The sequence below is a fragment of the Sebastes umbrosus genome, chromosome 16 (genome assembly GCF_015220745.1).
Source record: "Sebastes umbrosus isolate fSebUmb1 chromosome 16, fSebUmb1.pri, whole genome shotgun sequence".
NCBI classification, from domain to species: domain Eukaryota; kingdom Metazoa; phylum Chordata; class Actinopteri; order Perciformes; family Sebastidae; genus Sebastes; species Sebastes umbrosus.
In genome coordinates this window covers 17,186,178-17,210,888 of record NC_051284.1, presented here as the reverse complement: position 1 = coordinate 17,210,888, position 24,711 = coordinate 17,186,178, and the positions used below count along the sequence as shown (strand labels likewise).

The 24,711-nt window shown below is 40.4% G+C and overlaps 1 protein-coding gene across 2 annotated transcripts in view; it reads right to left on the bottom strand.

The window, feature by feature from the left end:
* Positions 1-19,182, bottom strand: part of stxbp6 (syntaxin binding protein 6 (amisyn)) — a 169,994-nt gene extending 150,812 nt beyond the window's left edge. Inside the window, exons 1-2 of one of the 2 annotated variants that reach the window (XM_037746202.1) lie at positions 18,877-19,182; positions 2,729-2,951 (exon numbers count right to left, since the gene is read on the bottom strand). In XM_037746202.1, the coding sequence (XP_037602130.1) occupies positions 2,729-2,882 (154 nt within the window). In that variant the 5' untranslated portion in view covers positions 2,883-2,951; positions 18,877-19,182. The remainder of the gene's footprint in view (positions 1-2,728; positions 2,952-18,876) is intronic. The other variant, XM_037746203.1, reaches the window with a different exon arrangement.
* Positions 19,183-24,711: the final 5,529 nt, after the last annotated feature.

Genomic DNA, 24,711 nt, shown 5'->3' with positions numbered 1-24,711 from the left:
CCTGCTTGAGAGCGAAGTGCCCGTAGCGGTCTCTACAGCACAGCTCGTCATGCTGTAGGCTTCCTTTAGCCGTGACATACCACACATTACATAACTCTGCCACTGTATGGCCCCTCATCCCTCAACTATCTGCTACTGTAGCCACGAGACTGTCAGCGACCTCCTTCCCCCACCATTTTACACATTCACAGTGCTTTCACATAGTTTACACACATGCTGAACACTCAAAGTCACACACACACACACCAGCCTCGTATCTCCAATGTGCTGGGAGGCGCAGCCTGGTTTCACACTCATGGTTTGGTTATACAGTATGCACAGGAACTCACACAACTCGGAACAATGCTTGGCTGGCTTTAAGAAATGCCACATGACTAAGTGAACTATAACAGTGCTTGCCTTCACTACTGTGCTCCATCATGTGATAAGAAAACAGCAGCTTAGTCAGGAGACTGTTGGCTGACTAGCAAACCAATGCAGGACTTTGCAGTGATGCTAGTACTGGCCTTAAACGCTGCAATTTCCTGATTTGTTTTAGAAAATTATGCAACATCCTGCAGCACATTGTAACTCAAAAGGATACAAAATGTTCCTCTTTTAAAAATGATCAACACTGAATCAACAAAAGGCTTTTCAGCAGATGGATGAAATAGCTTGATGTCTCTGCTCATAATAAGCAAGATGGCAGTGAATGAATGGAAGTTTGCATGTAAAAAAAATAGCCTTGACTCCCACTTACATCAAGCATAGACCAAAACAGAAAACGCACCTATTCAGCAGGGTTATATAAAAAGTATGAAAGAATGCAACAGCCCACAGTCCCTTTAGTCCAACATTAGGCTGCTCCATCCTTACAGCAAGGTTGGAGTCACTGACTTTATCTTGCCCCAACCAGAAGGTTCAGAGATCTGAGGTATAAATTCTCCACTGATGGCAACTTTAAGGCAGTTTAAATTGGCCACTCTTCAACGCTTCACGGAGGATTTAAGACTGACCCTGGCTCAGTCATTCTGTCTCTCTCCAGGTTACACTGACACACACACACCAATATAGACAATAAACTGGCCAGCATCCCCACAGCTTTGCAGTGTTAAAGAATGAGCAGTCACACTGACACAGTCTGAGGTCATGTGTGTAATTACCACATAAAGAATGGGAAATCCTACATAAATACATCATTTGCCCAATTTGTTATATTTCTATGTCCAAGTTAACGACAGTATGTGATGGTGAGTAATCTAAAGTAGCGATGAATAACCTATAATAGTTGTTTAATCAATTAGTTGAGTTAAATAAGATGAGTTAATTATTTTTTTTGTGGGATTTTTTTTGCCGTTATTAAAAAGTGGAGAGTAGATTGATACCAAGAAATGAGAAGACAGATGGGGAATAACATCGAACAAAATTCCCTGGCCAGACACAAACCAGTGACACATTGCGATTCATGGTCAGTGCCATAAACCTCTGGGCTACCCCAACTACTAATAATATTGATAATCAATTGAATCATTTATCAAGCAAAAAGGCCAAGCAATTGCTGATTTCGATAGGATAATTTACTGCTTTTCGCTGTTTCATAACACTGTAAATTGAATTGGATTTCTGGACTGTCCGTTGGGCAAAACAAGCAACTTGAAGACATCACTTTGGGCTCTGGGAAATTATAAATGGACTAAACAATGAAAAAAGCTACATTTAGGATTCAAAACAAACAGCTTTCCACTCAAGACCAATCTCCAATCTATCCATATAATGTCATGTATTCTGTTATAATCATTATTTAAATAATTCAAGGACGCTAACAAGATCACATAAGTTATGCATTTTCAATTATGCCATGCAGCCTGAGCAGTTACGATATCCGGTGACTTTAATAGATATTGGAGCAGCAGAGCTCAAATTGGGCACAAAGGTGAAGGTTGCTTGCTGGGGACGTGATGAGACTGGTATAACAACAAGTGGATATCAAGTAACACTCATTTCCACATCAAAAGGAGAAATGACTCATCATAAACCCCTCGGAAAAACTGTGTCCGCTTTCAGAAACCTGTGGTGGCTAATTGTCACTTGCGCTAGACACAAATGGCTTTTTATGCGTTTGTGCCTGAGAGTGTAAACACAGAAGATCAGTATTGAGTAGCTACCAGAAGGCAACCTTGAATTTGAATCTGCACAGAGAGTTTGTACTGATTAAATTCCTCCTCGTCACTATTAAGAAACTTTGAACCTTTAGTGATGGAGTCTGCTGCTGCCAAAGCAGAGTTTAATACACATTCAAATGGTAGGATTAAGAAATACCATTGATCTTCATAAGCAGTTCTGCTGGCACTGAAATTAATATGCTCTAGCTATTCTCGTGAATAATATGCATGGCTAATTCAATTAACAAGCAATATCTCAGCTAACATTCAAATAGGGGGAAAAAAAAACAAAATAATTAAAACCTCAATTTCTGGTGAAACAATTATTCACTTTCAGCGTAAATCTAATCTAAAAAGGATTGACCTAAAGCCCAGCAGTAAATTGATTTAGCATGTCATTCTATTGGCAGAGGAAACATAAACATGCTCATCAGTGTGAACATTAGTGGGAGAATTAGGGGAGACGTGCTGAAATGTGACTTTGGGTGGCAACAGCACAAGCAACACACATATTATACAAACACATAAAAAAAGCAATTTAAACACAAACAGATCTGAAGAGAAGAGAGTTTCATTTGTCCTCTGACCTGAGACGCAGATGAAGGTCATGTAGTCTCCCTGACCACCAGTGGCCAGGAATGGGATCTTCTTCTTGGTCCTCCGCTTCACCTGCACAGCAGCGAGCATCTTCTCATCGTGGGGTAGGAAGACCACCTTGTTGATGGCTGACTTGGCACTCATCTCTGAAGTAGGCAGGAGTGAACAGCTGGCAAACAGTTCAAAGTGGAGAGGATGAAATCCACCCCTTTACTGAAAGGGAGAAGAGAACAGCAAATTCAATTAAGCAGAATAGATGGATGGACCAGGCTAACTACTTACAGTACACACAAGTCTGCCTTTCTCACTTTCCAAAAGTCTCCTAATTTGGCTCTATCATCGTCACTGTGACTGGCCACAGACCACTGATGTGACTGCCAGAGAGGATGTCTATTAACCACCACACCCTCTGATCTTTATTCCACTTCAGCAAGACCTTCTGCACTTTGTTCTGCTGAACATACACGACCCAAAACAGCAAGTGCGCTTGGAGACACCCACACAGTCGGTGCGCCCGAGGCCTACCGCTTTGCACTTGCATGATTAAATTAAGGCCCAAAGCCATTGGTACGTGTGACCCCTTGACACCGGTTGTATGTCTGAATAGTGATTGTGGACTACAGATTTGAAGACTCGAGTTCGGCATTTTGGCTGTTGCCATCTTGGTTTTTGGCCATCACCATCTTGTTTTTTAACAAGCAACTAGAAGTGACACGAGAGGGTGGAGCTAAGTAAATCCGAACACTGAATAAGACATTTTTAGGCGACCAAAATGTTACAACTAACTTTCATGAACTGAAAACACACTGCGATTAAAGTTTCAAGACGAAAACACGGACAACTCCCAGACCGGACAACACCGTGGTAGCAATCTGTCAGTCACAAGGTAGCCACGCCCTAAAGCATCCCTCCATCTTCAACCGCTTATCCGGGGTCGGGTCGCAGGGGCAACAACTTCAGCAGGGCCACATTAACCAGCTCTGACTGGGGGATCCCGAGGCGTACCCAGGCCAGTGTGGAGATATAATCTCTCCACCTAGTCCTGGGTCTTCCCCGTGGTCTCCTCCAGAGCTGGTCGTGCCTGGAAGCCCTAAAGCATCCCCTGCTTTATCGTCTGTTTGACTCTAAATGGGACCATCATTTACTAAATGAACATCATGCTGTATTGAAGAAGATTTGAAACTATAGCGATTGAGATCATAAACTCATGTTTACAATGTTTACTGAGGTAATAAATCAAGTGGGAAGTACGGTCAGTTTCTCATGAATCTCTATACAATCAGACTTCTTTTTGCAACCAGAAGAGTCGGTCCCTGCTGGCTATTAGAAAAAAGTTTAAGGCACGTCCGCATTGGCTTCACTTTTCAGAACCAAAGGTTGCCTCCTGGTCTGATGTGTACAGTGATGTGGAAAGGAATTTCCCCTTGGGGGGACAATAAAGTTTAAAGTACAGAAAAGCAGAACAGGCCTATCATTTTTTTTCTTGCTTCTGAAGCAACCCTTATAATAAGATAAACACAGAGAGGCTGAAGTGGGCAGGAGAAATCATTCTGTTAAAGAACAGTTCAAATTGTAAAATGTATGTCTTCTGTGTGTCATTCTCAGCCTCAGGCCAATCCCTACCCTTGGTCTCCAAAAGTACACAAACACACGACCAATCTAAATTTATACACTCTCTACTGCTCACAGTGTATATAGCACGTTAAAGTAATGACAGAGGGAGTTAAAGGGTTCCAAAAAGAAAGAATAGTTGTGTCTCCCTGTGTTGCAGACAGTCTCCACGCTCCATCTCTTTAAATGCTTTGCCAATGTTCTTCTTGGAAGCGCCGCCACTCGCAGAGATGAAATGACTTCAGCTGAAGCTGTTAAGAGTATTGGTAAGTCTCACTGATACAGAACAGCAATCATGTTTCTATTATTACAAGCCAATGTCTACTAGGGAATGCATTTCGTGGTGACTGGGAATATACCACGAGAGACGCTGCAGAATGTCTGACGGTGTCAGGGAAAAGTGTGCTTAAATGCAACCAGATGCAGTCATAAAGAAGTGGGTTAATTAGGTCCAAATGCTCTCATGAGGACCATGGAGCTTAATCATTTTCTAAGCCGCACACGTTCACTTTGAGACACACAAGCGCTCACAACAACCACATACCGCACACAGGCCACCCCTGATGAACCCATCTATCCGTCAGTCTCAACCAGTCGATGAATTACTCTGCAGTGAGGCAAAGTGAACCACACTGCAAAAAAAATGCCTTCATCAAGCTTGCTCGCTAATAAATAACAGACCACAAACACTAAGTTGTTTGCTCACAGCGCAGCGAGCTTCAAAATGAGTGCTCAGCAGCTGAGGAGAAGCAAGTGGAGTCAAAGTTTCACTCGCTGATACTCATAAAAAGCAGAAAACCTGCAGGGCTACAAGGTTTACATGGATAGTAAAAAGTACACAAGCCAACTTCTCCACCCCCCAAAACTTAGTGGCTGAAAGGCTGCCATTGTTGACTGGTGGTCATTGTTACAGAAGGATTACGTCAGGCCAGAAGGAACACTTCAACAGCAGTGGAGCAGAAAAGCTTTGGACACAATACCATGGCTACAATATAATGCAATCTAATAAATAGCACTGCAGTAAGTAGTACTTCCATTACACTATTATTGTTCAATTTTTGGTGAGTGTGTCAGCTAATATGGTGGTATGTGAGACAGCATTTAGTAGTGATTTCATACTGAACTGCATTAAAGGCAAATTTAAAGCATGTAATGTGTACACAAAAAGGACAGTCACCCACAAAAAATTTACATTACAGGTTTCAAAAAGGTAAAATGTATTGCAAAACCACCGTATCATACTGCATTATGATGTACATATGTTCTTGTAATTGTCATTGTCAATTGTCAATAGACATATGAAAGGCTCACTGCATTAGTTCTACATTTACAAACTTTGTTTTGTGCACTTGTTTCTGTTTTAGGCAGTCAACGGTCTAATTGAATATCCTCTCCTTCTATCCATCTCCCTTCCTCTCCGCTCTTTCAGCAACGCAAGACTTCACAGTAAACAAAAAACCTGGGCCAAGATCTTGTGGAAAGTAATTAGAGAGGCTAATAAATATGCCTCCGAAATTTAAAGGATGTCTAACATCCCAACATTTTGGGCAAAAAAAAAAAAAGACCTAAACTTTCCGATAAAAAATATGACACCCGTGATCACAAGCGCAACGTTGTTTTTTTGCACACAACCCTCTTTCTAAAGCAGGGAAGCTCTTTCAATCAGGGGCCTTTTCAAGTGAGCCAAGCATCATGTAAAAACTGTGCTTTGAACTGTGTGTGTGCATGTCGTACTGAACTCTCATAAAAAGACTGCACGACCTGTACTGTGCCAGTCCGACCTCAAAGTGCACAAACAAAAGACTTGGACATCACGTCCTTTGAATACATCATATTCACACATGCACAGCCCTGTTTTGTGTATGTATGTGCTCTGAATGAATCCAGCGCTTACTTCTTCATGTAAAAACTGTGCTTTGAGATGTGTGTGCATGTTGTACTGAGCTCTGATAAAGACTGTACTGTGCCATTCCAACCTCAAAGCACTCAAACAGTACAGCCATAGAAATAAAATAGGAGTAGAAAGGGTCATTGAACTGTTTGCTGTGGTAATTGGACGAGTACGAATGAAAATGGCGACTGTTGTTAGTTGTTATGGTGACGACAGAACCCACGTCAATGGGACCGTAAAGTGTGTGGTCACAGCTCGCCAAGAAGAGTTTTCCGTAACCAGTGCAGCTACAGCTATCTTCTAGCCAGCTATCTTGCTAATTCCACCATGCTTCAACGCCACACTGCTTACCGAAAACGATCCGAACAAGTTGCCACTCATCTGGCGATAGAAATGTGCTTTCCTCCGCTGTGACAAGAGTGTGTGAATGAAGCATTAAGTTGTTGCAATTTGACTCATTTACATTTTCTATGTGCCTCGTAACGTTGCTACTCCACTGTTAGTTTCGTCGTAACTGCAAAACTTCACCTCAGCAGGAAAAGGAGTCTGCGACTTGCCGCAAGTCGGCTTAAGTTTACGCAGAAGTCAGCCTGCTACAATGGTCGCTATGGCAACGGTACACATGAAAATGTCCGCCGCTGTGACCGTCCTACTACGTTGATTTGAATGGGAATGTCCGTCCTTCTCCTATATTCTCTTTCTATGAGTAAAGCACTCAAAAGACTCATCATCATGTCCTCTGAATATCATAATCTGAGGTCAGCTCTGAATGGATCTAGCATTTACATCTTCACCAAAGACGTTAGTTTAAACTCTTATGAGTATCAGAGATTTCAGCACTTCCGACACAATTTGAAGACAGTAGAGACTGACTGTTTTCTGATAAGGATTTTATATTTCCTTGTTGAGGGGCAAAACAATTGCACAATTGTGCGATTCATCATCATATCATGCATCAACCAACCTACATAATACTGTACACATCTGTATTCATACTCATTTGCATATGCTCACTAACTGCCCTAAATAAGCCCCTTGGTATCCATCTTTTAATATCTGTTTCCCTACTTGTTCACTGGATGGTACAATGAAGAACACAAAAACTGAAAAATCAAGGTTAATTGTTGAAAAGCCACTCTCAAGTCTTTTTGCTCTCTAGAACAAATCTGCCCAGCGGAGTTGCTCTCCGTGGAAGCCCCTAATCCGTAACATCCATCCCCTCTACTCCTAGTTCCTCCAGCTGAGAAGGAAGGCTGCCCACATCTCCCTGCAAGCTGTCACCAGGCAAAGAGAAGCACATATCCCCCCCTCAGGTGGCCCTCTGAAGCATGACGGGAAGGAGGGATAAGGGGATGGGGGACGCGAGAAAGAAAACCAGAAGGAGGAAGAGGAGGAGGAGGCAGACAAGAACCTCTAGGCAGTGAAATGTAGCCAGCAACAATGTGTAGCTTACGGTTTGACTTTGAGCAGTCTTATGCAATGCTCACAATGCAGGGCTGAGCAGATGTACTTAGGCCAAGGAGCTGCTGTGGCAGTGAAAACGACGTACATATATTTTACGGCTACTTATCACCCCATTTCCGAGCAGAGCCCCTTTCAGGAACACTTCGTTAACGGTGGCTGTGTACTGCCAGGCAGTCAACGGAGCAGCTTGGTCCTCTCTTTGCCCAGCGTGTTAATGTGAAATCTGTTCAGTCAGTGCTCACGGCTCTCCCGGGACCTCATTGGAGTAGGGTCTTTGAGCTGGCTGCACAGCCACTTCTTAAAGCATCAACACAGTCCTGCTCTCCAGCATGTGCTCACAAGCCCATGGGAACCTGCCACTGTAGCAGAAACTGCAGAGACAGGGGGAAAGGGACAGGTGTACGATACAGGCCTCAGCACACTGAATCGAAGGTGTGTCTTTAATTTCCTGTGGAGACACATAAAAAAAAACTCAAAGCCAAACCTTCAGTTGGCACGGGCTAATAAATCCATCTAGGGAGGAACTACCGAGCATATTTGCTTTTCTGCTCATGAAATTGAAATGCTGGCAGCTGGCGTGAGAATTATCTAAACAGCGAGCCATTAGAGATCGATCACATAGTAGTGAGCTACAGTATGGTTGTGGGACTCGTGAGCTAAGGCAGACAACACCCACCACTGAATGGGGAATTATAACTCATCAGCTTTTTATATGATTTCTTTCATATTCTCAGTCTCAAACATAGATTACCATGATATGTGACATGCTACTTCAGTACACTTTAAGAACAAATATTACTGGGACCACTACAGAAAATTGCAAATGAACATTTAAGATCCAGCAATTCCCGTTATAGACACCACTGCCTATCCATGTAACAATTGTCATTTTCTTCAATTATTAAAACTCCTTAAATATGTTGCTTGTAAAAAAGTGTTTGCTTGAGCCATGAAGGCCCAGCACTAGGGGGGTGTGACGAAATATCGTGCCACGAAATATTGCGACATAAAAAACGTGACGATAGGCATCGTCGAGACGAAAAACTGAATCGCGATATCGTACTTACGTACATTCGGGCTCCGGGGCTAAGCTGCAGCCTCTTCCTGCTGCTCTGCAAGGCCTATGGAAGGAGGCTGAGTATGCGTCATATCTTCGGGGTACAACACATGCGCAGTAAAATCTGGTCTGCCCTTGCCGAAATTGAACCAATCGCAACGCACGGCCGCAGCTTCAGTTACAAACGCATGTGTCATACCCCAAGAGCCATGTCCGCCCGTGATCCAGCCTCTTTCAATGGGCTTTGTAGGAGCTCCACACGCATCGCAACACACAGCGCAGTCAGTGAACAGCTAATCAGAGAAGCCGCGATGGAGACGAGCTGACAGCTATGCCCGTTGCTGTAAGTGCAATAAAACCTTGCAAGTGTAAAGCCAAGATACATTATTACACCTGTTCAATAAGCATAAACACAATGAAACGGTTAAACATGTAGGAAAGCAACGTTTCAATCTGTTCTGTCTGCAGTCTCTCATCCTCCGCTGCTGTTTACACAAAAGCAGAGCGCGTTAGCTCGCTGGCAGGAGGCTGTGTAGTCGTAACTGTTTAGGTTAGTTTGTCATGTATCTTACTGGTAAACGACAAATCTACCAACAGCGGAGAATAAGAGGGAAAGCAAGGTTAGGGTAAAATATCACTTGCAGTTGGAGTGTAGACTAAACCTTCGCTGAATGAGAATTATGTACAAAAGAGGTTTTTGGAACATAATGACATCTGGCAAGAGAAGACCAACTCAAACAGATAAAAGATAATCCTCCTCCAGAAGCAATTCATCCCCTGTATTTACTCCTCCCACTCACATTTGACTGACTTTGGAAACTTTCAAAGACAAAAGTAGTTTCTTTCATTCCACGCTGCACTCTCAAAAGATGTCTGAAAGAAATAAAACACTTCGCCTCATCTGCAGCTTCTCATGCACGTCTTCCAAGTTGATTCATTGCTCTGTAAAAAGGCCTTGATTTTACCGAAAAACCTCCCATAGTGCGCACATCCTCATAGATCACATCTTTAGAGAGTGATGTCACGCGACAGTGTCACTTTGAAGGAGCGGCATCCAACAGCGCCACATGAACAGATGGTGAATGTTACCTCCCATAAAATAATTGAGAGATTACACTGTGTACCCCGCTGTTTTTCTGGTGTCAACGCCAGCCTGTGGTGTATTGAAATCTAATCCTATGTTAGTGTAGCTACAAATAACAGACATGCGCGGCAAAAAAACGTTTCAGTCACAGGTCACTTACAAGTATCATGTCGGATGACAAGAGCTAATAACGCCAAGAATTACGTTGTACTACACATTCCAGTTCATGCTGAGGGAAACCTCTCTCTGGTATTTCATAAGACATGAAAGTCAGTGAGTAGTTCTACAATGTACTACTCCAAAACCGCACATGGGGGAATCTTAAATCACTTTCTCTCTGTGGTAGCTCTACTTTGAGGATGGATTGTGAAACACCAAGTAAAATATTTATTTTTGTGTCTGACATTACCTTGTACAGAGTGCACACCAGGACAGCTGTTACTAAATTAAGAGTAAGACTTCAGGCCTGATTTAGCTGTCAGCAAAGCTCATTCACACAGTTGCTCTGCCATCGCAGACTTCCACAAATCTTCAAATATGCTTAAAGCTTCAGTAGGCAGAATGTTTTTGGAATCATTGGGCAAAAAATCCATAATAACCTTTCAGCATATTGTAATTCAAGTGCTCTGAGAGATAACTGGACTTCTGCCCCTTCCGCATGGCTCCGTTTTTCGGGCTTTAAAAAAAATCTAGCCTGTGATGGGAGACTTTGGCCAATCACGGGTCATTACAGAGAGAGAGCGTTCTTATTGGCTGTACTCCGGCTGGTGGGCGGTGCTTGGTCACAAACTCATTTCACAGCAAAACAGTACACTACAAGAGGTTTCTGAAAACATCTGAGGTGAGAAATAGGCATTACAGTAACAGAATATTGATTCATATGTGATCAGCGCTGCCTAGTTTGACCGTTTGATCGGAGTTCGCGAGTGATTGACAGTCGACTCTCATAGACGGCAGCTGGACGGCAGACCCCAGCTCGGCTCGGACTGGATGTTTTCCTCCGGTATGTGAAATCTTGCAGATGCCATTAGGAGCACCGGAGGACACAGAGGCACCTGATTTTTTTTTTCAGATTACCTGTCTCATGCACTACTGTCAGGATATAGTGAACATTTTATAAAAATAACTTCTTTTTAAATCATATTTGCTCCATTTCTACCCACTGCAGCTTTAATTTAGTCAAATCTGCTATGCTGTTTTAGTATGTAAAGACAATTTGAAAACCGTACACAGGGCTGAAGGAGTGGAAACTACAATACTAAACATCCTTATTAATTATTTCTCCCTACAGAAATGACAAGCAGTGCTGCAACTCAACCATGTTCTCTGAATCCAGCATCTAGCACTCTATTTTCTTTGTTGACACTCAGGTTCTGAGTGTCATTTTTTTCTGCCTTCGTTTTGGAGACAGCAGGGCATCTGGATTCCTCACAACTAAATCCCTGAAGAGTCTTTTCATGTGTAACTCCAAGCCTGAATCACGCAGTTTGCTGTGTGCATGACGACGTTGGCGAGACAAGAAATTAAAGGAGAGAAGGTTGTCTAATTAAAGTCTCTAAAGAGATTCTAGGTTTTGAAACTGATTTTCAGATAAGAAACAAGGAAAGCCATGTTAGTTTGTACCCCTAAGTGGCTATTCTGAGAGATGCTACTACTGTAATTTGTAGGCCACTTTATTCTCGAGGGAGCATTACAGCTGTCTGTTTGAAATGCTCTCAAAGAGGGGAGTACTTTCGAGGAGGAGTATGAGGGAGGAGTGGATCATCAAATAACATTTTTGGCTTAAGATCCTTCTCATAACTTATTAACAACAGTATTCTTTTTCCATCCTGCCTTAGAAATTTGTAGGGGTGTAAATCACAAGTTTATTCACGATACTATATTATGACGATTCTTTGGGCAACAATATAATATTTACTGATATTACAAAGTCTGCCACAATTCGATTCAATTCAGGGGCTTGCGATCGATATGAGACTGTATCATATGCCCATTTAACACAATCGGTAACATTTGCACTTGAATGGAAATGGTGACACAGACGTGACATGGGAATTTAAAAAAAAGGTGTATCTTTAAAGATGACGATATGTAACCAATGTTTTCACTCTGAATCGCTGATCATTGAATCGATATATTGGTTGTGTTACACCCCTAGTAATTTCTGACGGGGGGAGCTCAGCGCTAGCGACAGACTTGGCAAAGTTAGAAAAAGTATACACGTGTGACGACGTCCGGTTTTCAAAATAAAGTGTTAACAAAGGGCACTGTATGTACAAAATACATATATGGAAGTAAGATTGATTGGATTATATTCACCAGAAGAATAAAACATTACATGTCCCTTATAAATTGAAAAGAAAATACCACTAATTTGTGAGGGAAATGTCTATTCTTTGATTTTTGGGTTGCTGGAAAAAAATGTATAAACGATGCTAGGCACTGACTGATAAACTTGACTTCAGGACATCTCTGACTACATGCATGCTGAAAATCAAATATTTGAATGCATTCATTTAGATATTTTTCAAATTAAAATTCCCTAGAAGTATATGCTTCAACTTTTTCTCATGGTCTGATGTTAAAAGTGAACAAATCGCAATAAATCATAAGGTTGAATCGCAATACTTAAATATTGCAATACATATCGAATTGGCACCCAAGTATCGTGATCGTATCAGGAGATAGATGTATCGTCCCAGCCCTACTATTTCATGTTATAAAGTAATGGAAACCATTGATCACAAAAATGAATAGCTCTCCATCAAAGCAGCAGGTTGAATTACTCTTTTCCCTCAAAAAGGAAAGATATGGGAAGACCCATCCATTTTCCTCAGCTGCTAGTAAAGGTTATATAGTGCCAGGGAGGCATTGGGGCCAACAATGAATCGATGAATGACAAGCAAGACCCCCAAAATTATCTCATTCTTTCTAACCCAGCACCTTATATTATGACAATAACCCATTTGGGAGGGACGGGACAGGACAGTGGTAGGTAAATAGCAGAAAAGCAAACATAGAGCACTTAACCACTAGATGTCTCAAAACGCAACTGCAGGGATCATTACCACAATGACTCATTTATATACTGAGGCAATGGCTCGAGGCATTCACAATACACAAGTGAATGCAGAATTAGTTTACATAAGCTAAAAGCGAACAGCACTGTGTCAGTGTCCATAGCCAGAATAATAGATTTGGATGATGTACTTTGAGCAAAATCAGCAAAACTTCTGAGGTAAACAGACAAAAAAACACACAACCAGCCTTGTGTCTGAACGTACTACTTCTCCATTGAATGTTTTGCAAAACAGAGGTGATGCTTATGATCAGCATATTATGAAAGCACGCAGGGAGGGAAACCACAGTTTCAGTGGTTCAGACTCTTTGTGTCATTTTGTCAGAAACACTGACAGGCTGGTTTTTGTTCCACTTTTCAATATATGATCCACTATAGGAACACGGATCTTTATGTCTTTATGTCTGCCTTCAAAGATATGGGTCCTCTTTGGCAACAGAACAAGTTGAGAGGTGGTGGACACACAGGGAGGAAAGCCAGCTAGGCAGTTTACATTATGCTGACTGTAATAGGACACTGATGTATGGGGAGAGGTGTAATCTTATCTTTTATGGCATGCCGGAGCAAATTAAGCCCTGAACTCTTGCTTAGGAAGAAGCAATATTTTAATGTAAGTGGGTTAGTTAACGCCATTGGGAGGCACAAGGGTAGGATTAGGAGCCTCACAGCTAATCTGAACCAAACGTCCCTCCAGGTCCCAACCTGTCACGTAGATAAAGTGGTGGAGACATGTGGTAATTGGCCTTCAGAAATACAGGCATTTAAATAAAACTCTCTTTTTTCTATCTTTGGCTTTAGCAAAGAGCAAGCCCAAGCATTTTTGGAGCCTAAAAAATAACTAATAATTAAGTATAATAAGATTTGTGAAAGAAAATGTCAAATTGGTTTCTTTTTCTAAAAAAAAGACTTGTTAAATAAACTTTAAACAAAGTACAGGACTTCCCATTTGGTCACTGTGAAGATTCAAGCTTTGTTTCTCCACTTTTGGTGATATTCTTTGATATATTTTGAAGGACCCTTTGAATAATAAGCACCATCCCAACCAGCCAAAACAAGGAGGCTTCCAAAAATATGACATTTTGGAAATGCAAGGGTTTCGCCTAAGAACATCAATATGTCATTTGCTAGTTTTGGGGACCCTAAGCAGCTGCTTAGTCTGCATATGCCTTAGGCTAGTTCTACTTTAGCACACACTAGTACAGCAAACATAATTCAAAACACAGCACCAATAACACATTTTCAGTGTCTTACACTAAGAGAAAAGCAACCGCCAAGATATGACATATTCAGGGTTTTGCCCTTATTCCGGCAATATTCCTATTAAGCTGTTTACATGGCTAATGAACATGAATATTCCACTAATATTCCTGTTTACATGCAGCCATGCATACTCTGAATGACGTAAAATGTCCCCATAACTTACGTCATGCTGACCTACAAACAACCCATTTAGCTAAACAAGTCAGCTGGCTAGTTGTCTTTTTCCCTATTCTTACCATCATCATCATCATCTGGTCCATTTGAGGAGCTCAGGGCATCCCCCTGGGCCGGTGAATCCCACATCAACGTCATTCTCGGCTGTGTTTGACAGGGGTCAACGTCACAACATGCCGTTTATCACATCAAGTGGAACGACAGGAGCCGCTTGTGTCATTTTGCGTCAAAAACATGTTTTTTTCAAAGTTTTCCACCAGTGGTGGACTTGTTCGACCATGCAAACACAGCCTCCCTCTTTCATTCGTTCAACCACCTTCTTCAAAAGGTCAACGTTGAGATATTTGCACATATTCAAAAACCTGTTGGTATCCAAGAATATCATAATAATTATAAATAGGTGTGTTTGTCCTTCTTTTCGTTTGGGCATATATATTCAGAATAATAGTGGAATATGATTGTGCATGTAAGACGTGTAGTCAGTGATGATCCAAATGATGTATTTAACATTTTATGTTCAACAGATATAGATTTTCTCCAGCATCAAGGTTGATTATGGCTTTAATAGTTGAGTTGGTTCATTTGCACCAGTGCAAAAACCACCATCATCAGATTTCTTTAGATCCTTAAAAATTGACAATAATGTTTTGAGACATGTGAGGATTTCATGATCTTGTAATTGTGACCTTATGATGGAAGTGTCTCATATTGCATTCATGAGCAAACACACTGATGACACAGAAACACATCCTGCAATCATCATCTATTCAAGGTGGACTACACCCAAATCCACTTGTCTGAGGTTCACACGAATTACACTGGAATATTTGCACTTCCAAGTTTATGTGTAGAGACGGTAGCCAACTGACAGCTCCTAAACAGGGAGGCGCGGTTCACCTCCGTCAACATCATTAAAAAAACCACACAAAAATGTACTGATAATTAACTTGAATTATACTATTTGTTGTCAAGGCAAAGCAAGAACACGTCAACACTAGGGATGTCATGAGAACCGATACTTCGGTACCAAGTCGATGTCAAAATTCTAAAAAAGTGATGGTACTCTTTTTCTACAGTACCGAATGCCTGTGTACGATGTCTGTAATGTTCGTTGGTAGGGATGTGACGGTGAGGAAAATGTTCCCACCGGTTAATAAACTTGTGACAACACCGGTGTCACCGATTACACCGGACATTTTACAAGAAAAGATGATGGTCAACATGTGCAGAGCGCTGACTCTGATCTTTACCGTTGGGTGGCGCTGTGTCTGGCCTTTCCAGTAGCGCTTTTGCTGCGGGGGTCTACCTGACGCCGCTGCTCCGTGCACACCGGCTATGACGGCTCCATCCGCCTTTGCGGCGATTACCTCATTAACGTCATGGTTCCCTTATAGCGTCGGGATTAAACGAGAAATATTGCCAAATAGGTATGTAGTGTCCGTCGTCTAACTATCAATTGATAACACGCCGCTGATACGCCAAAATGAACTAAATGGGTCAATTCTTTTTATTTATTACTTAAAGGCTACATGCCTCTGTTTTTTGTGATGTTCAAATGTTTTTAATAAAAGAGTGCGTGTTGATTTACAGTAAAGGGGATTTATTGTTGTTGTTTGTTTTTTTACCGTGGTATCGAATTGGTATCGAGAATCGTGGAAATTCACTGGTATTGGTATCGACTATTAGATTTCTGGTCTCGTGACATCCCTAAAACAAACATAGATTTTCTCCAGCATCAAGGTTGATTATGCCTTTAATAGTTGAGTTCATATGGTCAATTTGCACCAGTGCAAAACCACCATCTTCAGATTTCTTTAGATTCTTAAAAAATGTACAATGTTTTGAGACATAAGTGAGGATTTCATGATCATATAAGTGTGATCTCATGATGGAAGTGCCTCATATTGCTTCATGAGCAAACAGACTGTTTGTTTGTTTAAGACTATACAACATAACAAAAAGTGCAGGAAGAGACAAAAAAAAAACACTGGGCTTATCTGAAGCCTCCACCCATAGACAAGATTAATATAAAGATATAATATGACTACATAATAGTGATAACAAACAATTAGGACAAGATATATATAATAACAACAATAACAATACAGTAAATAAATAAATAAAAAAGACAAGTGTGTTGCTTGGAAGTGTATGGTTAGTGTTTGTGAGGAGGATATTGATTTAAATATCTATAAAGAGTTCTGGGAAATCGTAACCAAACAACAGGATGACTGATGTCACAGAAGCACATCCTGCAATCATCATCATCTTATTCAAGGTGGGTCTTGTTGGTATCCAAGAATATCATAATAATCATAAATAGGTGTCCTTCTTTTCTGTTGGGCATATATATTCGGAATAATAGTGGAATATCATTGTGCATGTAAGACGTAGTTAGTGATGATCCAAATGATATATTTAACATTTAATGTTAAACAGATATAGATTTTCTCTCCAGCATCAAGGTTGATTATGCTTTTAATAGTTGAGTTGGTTCATTTGCACCATCATCAGATTTCTTTAGAAACCTTAATAAGTGAGGATTTCATGATCATATAATTGTGATCTTATGATGGAAGTGTTTCATATTGCATTCAAGAGCAAACACACTGATGACACAGAAGCACATCCTGCAATCATCATCATCTTATTCAAGGTGGGTCCTGTTGGTATCCAAGAATATCATAATAATTATAAATAGGTGTGTTTGTCCTTCTTTTCTGTTGGGCATATATATTCGGAATAATAGTGGAATATCATTGTGCATGTAAGACGTAGTTAGTGATGATCCAAATGATATATTTAACATTTAATGTTAAACAGATATAGATTTTCTCTCCAGCATCAAGGTTGATTATGCTTTTAATAGTTGAGTTGGTTCATTTGCACCATCATCAGATTTCTTTAGAAACCTTAATAAGTGAGGATTTCATGATCATATAATTGTGATCTTATGATGGAAGTGTTTCATATTGCATTCAAGAGCAAACACACTGATGACACAGAAGCACATCCTGCAATCATCATCATCTTATTCAAGGTGGGTCCTGTTGGTATCCAAGAATATCATAATAATTATAAATAGGTGTGTTTGTCCTTCTTTTCTGTTGGGCATATATATTCGGAATAATAGTGGAATATCATTGTGCATGTAAGACGTAGTTAGTGATGATCCAAATGATATATTTAACATTTAATGTTAAACAGATATAGATTTTCTCTCCAGCATCAAGGTTGATTATGCTTTTAATAGTTGAGTTGGTTCATTTGCACCATCATCAGATTTCTTTAGAAACCTTAATAAGTGAGGATTTCATGATCATATAATTGTGATCTTATGATGGAAGTGTTTCATATTGCATTCATGAGCAAACACACTGATGACACAGAAGCACATCCTGCAATCATCATCATCTTATTCAAGGTGGGTCCTGTTGGTATCCAAGAATATCATAATAATCATAAATAGGTGTCCTTCTTTTCTGTTGGGCATATATATTCGGAATAATAGTGGAATATCATTGTGCATGTAAGACGTAGTTAGTGATGATCCAAATGATATATTTAACATTTAATGTTAAACAGATATAGATTTTCTCTCCAGCATCAAGGTTGATTATGCTTTTAATAGTTGAGTTGGTTCATTTGCACCATCATCAGATTTCTTTAGAAACCTTAATAAGTGAGGATTTCATGATCATATAATTGTGATCTTATGATGGAAGTGTTTCATATTGCATTCAAGAGCAAACACACTGATGACACAGAAGCACATCCTGCAATCATCATCATCTTATTCAAGGTGGGTCCTGTTGGTATCCAAGAATATCATAATAATCATAAATAGGTGTGTTTGTCCTTCTTTTCTGTTGGGCATATATATTCGGAATAATAGTGGAATATCATTGTGCATGTAAGACGTAGTTAGTGATGATCCAAATGATATATTTAACATTTAATGTTAAACAGATATAGATTTTCTCTCCAGCATCAAGGTTGATTAATGCTTTTAATAGTTGAGTTGGTTCATTTGCACCATCATCAGATTTCTTTAGAACCTTAATGTTTTGAGACATAAGTGAGGATTTCATGATCATATAATTGTGATCTTATGATGGAAGTGTTTCATATTGCATTCATGAGCAAACACACTGATGACACAGAAGCACATCCTGCAATCATCATCTTATTCAAGGTGGACTACACCCAAAATCCACTTGTCTGAGGTTCACACGAATTTCACTGGAATATTTGCACTTCCAAGTTAATGTGTAGTCAAACTGACAGCTCCTAAACAGGGAGGCGCGTCAACACCATCACAAAACACACAAAAATGTAGATAATTAACTTGAATTATATTAATTTTGTCAAAGCAAAGCAAGAACATTCATCACCAAAGTTTGCGACCGAAAGCCCAGTAGAAATGTTTATAAAACAAAAAATAGATACTGTAAGTTTCATAGTACAATAACACATCAATTAAACTTTTTCCAGTTTGTGGAGTTGTGCGTTACTTACCGATGTGTTTCAGTGGTGACTTCCACGTGTGATCGGTTATAATTTCACCCTCTTCTTCCAGCAGCCTCTTCCTCGCTACAGCCCGTCTTTTCTCAGACTAAACGGTGGCTTTTAGTCTTCACCATCGCGTCGACTTCACTTCTACTTTCTGCAGTTTGCTGGGTTTGTGAGCGACAGGAGGAGAGTTTGTTTTCCCTGCTGCTGTTCCTGCGTGGAGACCGTCTGACTGACTGACTGCGGCTCAGTGTGCGCGTGTGTGTGTGTGTGTTTGTGTTTGTGTGAGTGTGGATGAGAAACCAGTAGCAGGTTCCCAGACACACAAACTCCCTCCCCGCCAATCACGTACAGTGTGACGTCACTACGCAGCCTGCACTTTCACTACGAAGAGCTTACAGTTTTTCTCAATTGTTTACACACAAATACTGGTACTTGACACACAATGATCACAACATGTAACTCATGCACCAACCCCCTGAACCAATTCTGCTAAACTACAAGCACAATTCCTGCTTTACACTCAAATTGCAGTTCTAAAACACACTTTTTTTCAAAACACTACACACAATTCTCTGCATTTGGCACAATTTTCATGAAGAAAATCTCGTTTTCACAAGGAACACACTGTCATTCAAAATTCTAAAGTCAATTGCCCTACTATGCACACTGACTCATCACATGGGCAAACACCTGTCACACAGTGTTACAATTAGCAATCAGAGCTTTAGTATAAAAGGGCAAACATTGCTTGTGATGTGGATGAGGTGCTGTGGCCAGACCGAAACAGAAGAGAGGATGCAGCATAGTTTTTTTTTCTGTTTTTTTTACAGTAACTGTATACAGTAAATTCTTCTGTTGTTTTGTATGTAGACCACTGTATGTGCAACTTTGTGTTGGTTGGGATGTACACTGTGTACATTGTTTTTGTGGGGAAAATAAAATATATTTGTTACCGTGTATTTGTGTGTTCTGAGTATAAAAACAATATTCTAAATATTTTACAACACACTTATGTATGTACTGTCTGTAGTAAGTGTAACACTGAACAAAAAAAAGGCCTAAGTCATTATGATGAATGGAGAAGAAGTGTTTTCCATTCATCATAGTGTTTTACATTGAGCACATCAGTGTTCAACTGGTTCTTATAAATGTCTATTCATATGATGGTTTGTGTGTGTCATTTGAAAACAAAATACCATTTTGAGAAGAAATAACATTGTTTTGAATGTAAAGTTTCATTTTGCAGGAGAATTGAGGGGTTTTGCCCATTGTGTGTGTGTTTTTTGATTTGTGTGTAGAGTTCTGAGAGTATGAGGCATGCTTTCAGAAAATGTGTGTAAACAATCGAGAAAAACTGTAAGAAGAAGAAACACCCAAGCTACAGCTGATAGAAATTGAGGCTTTGGATGGATGTTTGTGGGCCATAGTAAAGTCCTAAAACATTTTAGTGCAATTTTCCATTGGTGACGTTTTAATAGTGCCTGGTTATGGGCTTTATAGACTCAAAACTCAAACTTAAAGGTCCCATATTATGCTCATTTTCAGGTTCATACTTGTATTTGGTGTTTCTATTAGAACATGTTTACATGCTATAATGTTTTAAAAAACACCTTTATTTTCCTCATAGGCTACTGTCAGCTTGAATATGCCTGTATTTACCATGGATGTATTAAGAGAACTGGATACAGCGTTGGAGGCGGGGCCCCAGACATTCCTACGAGAGTTGCTCATTGGCGCATGAAGCCTAAATGGCTCGACTTCCGTCTGGAAAAGTACCCGTATCTTGGCGGATCTTGGGCAACTGGGACATGCACAGTAGCGTCCCCTCGGTCACATGACTCGGTCACGGGTCCCAACGTCACGCCGTCGTCACGGCTTGCGCTCCAGCCTCGGTCTGGGTAATAACTCTGGATTCAGCTATTAGGGCATTTTACAACTTTAAAAACTTAATTTTTTAAATAAGGGCCATTAGGGTGTTCATACTGGGAAGTTGATTCACCTAAAAAAAATGCATCTGCTGAGTTACAGACGTCTCTTTCCCAATGTAAGTCTATGGGAAAAAGTATTTTTGGGCCCAACGGCATCACGTGACTGACACGGAAGTTGCAGTACCGCCGTTTGGCCACTACGAAAGTCCGGATCGTCGACCGTCGCACTTCCTAGGGGCTTGATTTTGACAGAATTGCAACAGAATTGCAACAGAATTGCAACAGAATTGCAACAGAATTGCGTTGCTAGGCAACAGCTTGGGTCCATGTGTCAGCTGATGACATTCACATACACTGCAACCAGGAATAAACTGGGACACATTTGGAACATTTACGTTTAAAATTGTGTCAAGGGACTAAATATTGTATATTAGTGACATCACGAATGGACAGAAATCCTGACAGCTTGTTTCAAATGCAGAGTTTCTGAATACCTTCACAGTATTTATATCGGACTTAAGCCTGCTTTATAATAAAAAAAACAGGAAAATCTAACTTTTTTATAATATGGGACCATTAAAGGGGAACACCACCTAAAATTAAAGCTGCAGTAGGCAGTATATTTTTGGCATCATTGGGCAAAAATTCCATAAAAACCTTTCAACATATTGTAATTCAAGTGCTCTGAGAGATAACTAAACTTCTGCACCTCCTCATGGCTCTATTTTCAGGCTTTAAAAAGTCTAGCCCGTGATGGGAGACTTTGGCCAATCACAGGTCATTTCACAGAGAAAGCATTCCTATTGGCTGTGCTCCGGCTGATGGGCGGTGCTTGGTATTTCCTCAACTGATCTCACCATGGCTGCCGAGTCACAAACTTTCTCATTTTACAGCTAAACAGTACACTACAAGATGTTTACATTCTGTTACAGTAACAGAATATTGATTCATATTTGATCAGCGCTGCCTAGTTTTGATCGGAGTTTGCGAGTGATTGACAGCTGCTCAGAGACGGCAGGCTCCAACTCGGCTCTGATTGGATGTTTTCCTCCGTCTGTGAAACCTTGCAGATGTCATTAGGAGCACCGGAGGAAACAGAGGCACATGATTTTTTTTTTTTTTTTCAGATTACCTGTCACATGCACTACTGTCAGGATATAGTAACATTGTATAAAAATAACTTTTTTAAATCACTCCATTACTACGCACTGCAGCTTTAAGAATTCCAATATGTTATTTCCATGGCCTAGGAAAGTTCAATCAATATTTGTGAACATGAGTAAGTCTGAAACTTGTGTTATCAAAACTGATAACAGTTTCTATGACAGGCTAAGATTAGCTATTGGACTAAAATAGTAGCACATTTGTTTTATGGTTTTTATTAGTATGACTCAAACCTTTATCTTTGATTATAGTGGGCATTCCACACTCAATGAACATGTTCAGGAGCTATTGCATAAATCCTACATACTGCACCTTTAAATAAAAGTTGTTAAACATATTTGAATTACTTGTTTAGACAATTCTCCACAACCGAGGACTCATAATAAAGCGATCCTTATGGGGATATTATAGAATGAATGGTTTTATTAACTTGTCTGTGTGAATCAAAGTAGCTTCCAAGGGTGTGACTGAATGAATAACTGGGACATTCCCAAGGCTCACTATATAAAAACCAAAAGTAGCTTTACCTTTTTGAATTACCTGTTTGGACAGTATACTGAGTGGCCACATAACAATGACTTTTATAAGACTATAAAGGTAATATTTTATAGCTTTATCACACTGTCTCTTTGAGTCAAACCCTAAATATCTCTGATTACTTCCCACATTAGGCCTATATGAGTGGGAAGAGTAGGCTTTCCCTAAGGTTACCATTGCTTGTTTAGACAGGCCTGCACTAGCTGAATATTTTCCAATAGTTCACTGCTGGATGTGTGGGAGGTGTCAGTGCTCAAGACTGTCCTAAACTGCCAGCAGCATTTTACTACCATCTTTTGTTTCTACCGTCATGCCAACAGAAATTTGTTCCCTGGGAATTCACACTCACACACACACACACACACATACACCGACTCACACACAGAGGCTGTGGATCTGCATGTGTCTTTCTAATGTTTTGCTTGGCTGGTTGCAAGTCATCCAAATTCCCCTCTCTAATTCCTCTCCTGGTAGATTTGACTTCTTTTATAAGGCCTGTCTTCATTTTGAGCACACTTGGACGACGCTGCCTCATCTGAGATAGTCCAAGTTTTATGTGCTTCTGTTTCTTTTGCCTCTGGGTCTCTGCCGCTGATCATTAACATGTTGCAGAGGGATAGGATGAGCATTTAAGCCATCATTATTTGTCATGATATAAGCAGAGGACCGGTTTGTTGTACCATAACAGATGTCTGTGAGTCAACTGAGAAAGCTGTGATATTAAATGCATGATAAAGGATAAACAAATCCACTTGTGGCTTATACAGACAGCAGTCCAGTAATCAAATGGGAATGTTTCGGATTTCCTTCAAAACATTTGCAGGAGTTTGTCTGTGCTACGGTAATCTGCTGCAACACCGGAGTCCTTGGTGTCATTTTAAGCAGCTGTATTAATTAACGGCAGATGTCATTCAGTTTCTCACTTGTGAATAAAATGTATTTACCATCTAAAGCTCCCAGACAAATGATTCCCTAATCCACGCGGCCGAAAAACAAAAATCACCCAAATAATGGAATATGAAAGTTCCTTCTTCCTCCAAGCCCTTGAAGCCTCCTCTGGATCACATTACCGTTTGTCTGGCTTTGTGATTACACACTAGAGCAAGCTACTCAACCATCTGGTAGAGCATGTGGAAATAGTTCATTTCAAGGATTTAGAATTGAAAAATGTTTGCTGTGTCTTCTGAGACTCTTTCTTTGCACTTACCTTCAGATAATCCACTTTGATTTACACGCAGGCTCTTCTGTTGAGTGTAAATTTTGGACATGGATGGGGAGTGTTTTGACTGCAGGACCATTGGGACAGCAACAAGAAAGTATTATTGGATACTAGACTCTCTTAGAAATACTGAACTGTACCTCAGCGCTCCCCCACATGAGCAAACACTGTAATGAGTCACTTTTTCCAGGTCGAAGGGAAAAAAGTGAGTGGCCAGAGGGGGAAAAATAGTACAGGCAACCACACAGACACAGAGAGGGTTAAAAGGGCATTAGCTGTTTCCTGCCTGGTGAGTCTGGGAATCCAGGCAGCTGGGTCTCTCTGGGGAAAGACGCAGCCGGTGATTGCTCTGATGAAAGAAGCAAAACACAGAACCAAGTTTTTTTTTTTTTTTTTTTACTAATATGGCACTACCAGTCACTATAACAGTCCGAAGAATGATTGCCCAACAAATATGCTGAAGGTTTGACACTATTGCTCAATTCCAAAGCTGAGGTTAGCGTTTGGACGCATGACACACCACAGAGGCTGAGACATCCTTCAGGTTTTGCTCACGTGGCTCCAAGTTTTTCCGCGATGTGTTATAGGACTGGAATCTGTGGGGAGGGAATGGTGGTGGAAAAGTAACCAGAAATATCTTATACAGTAGGCTACTCTCGTACTGTTTGTTTAGTGCACTTTTGGAATTTATAAGGAGTTATTTATTTAGTTTTACAGGAGCTGTGCTGTGCTTCACTGACCCCAGGTACAGTTTATCCACTTCAAACTCAGAGTTCATGCTGCTGGATGTTCTGTACCTGTTTGTTGCAGTGCTTCATCATTCATATATTAAGAGTAATAGTCAAATCTAAGTTCATTTTTTTAGGCTTTGATGCACCACTACATAAAGAGGAAACACTTAAATGACTTATGCATCATTTTATACGCATTTTAAAACCAGAATTTCATATTCCACGCTCACAGTACGGTTGTAGGAAAGTACTGAATATA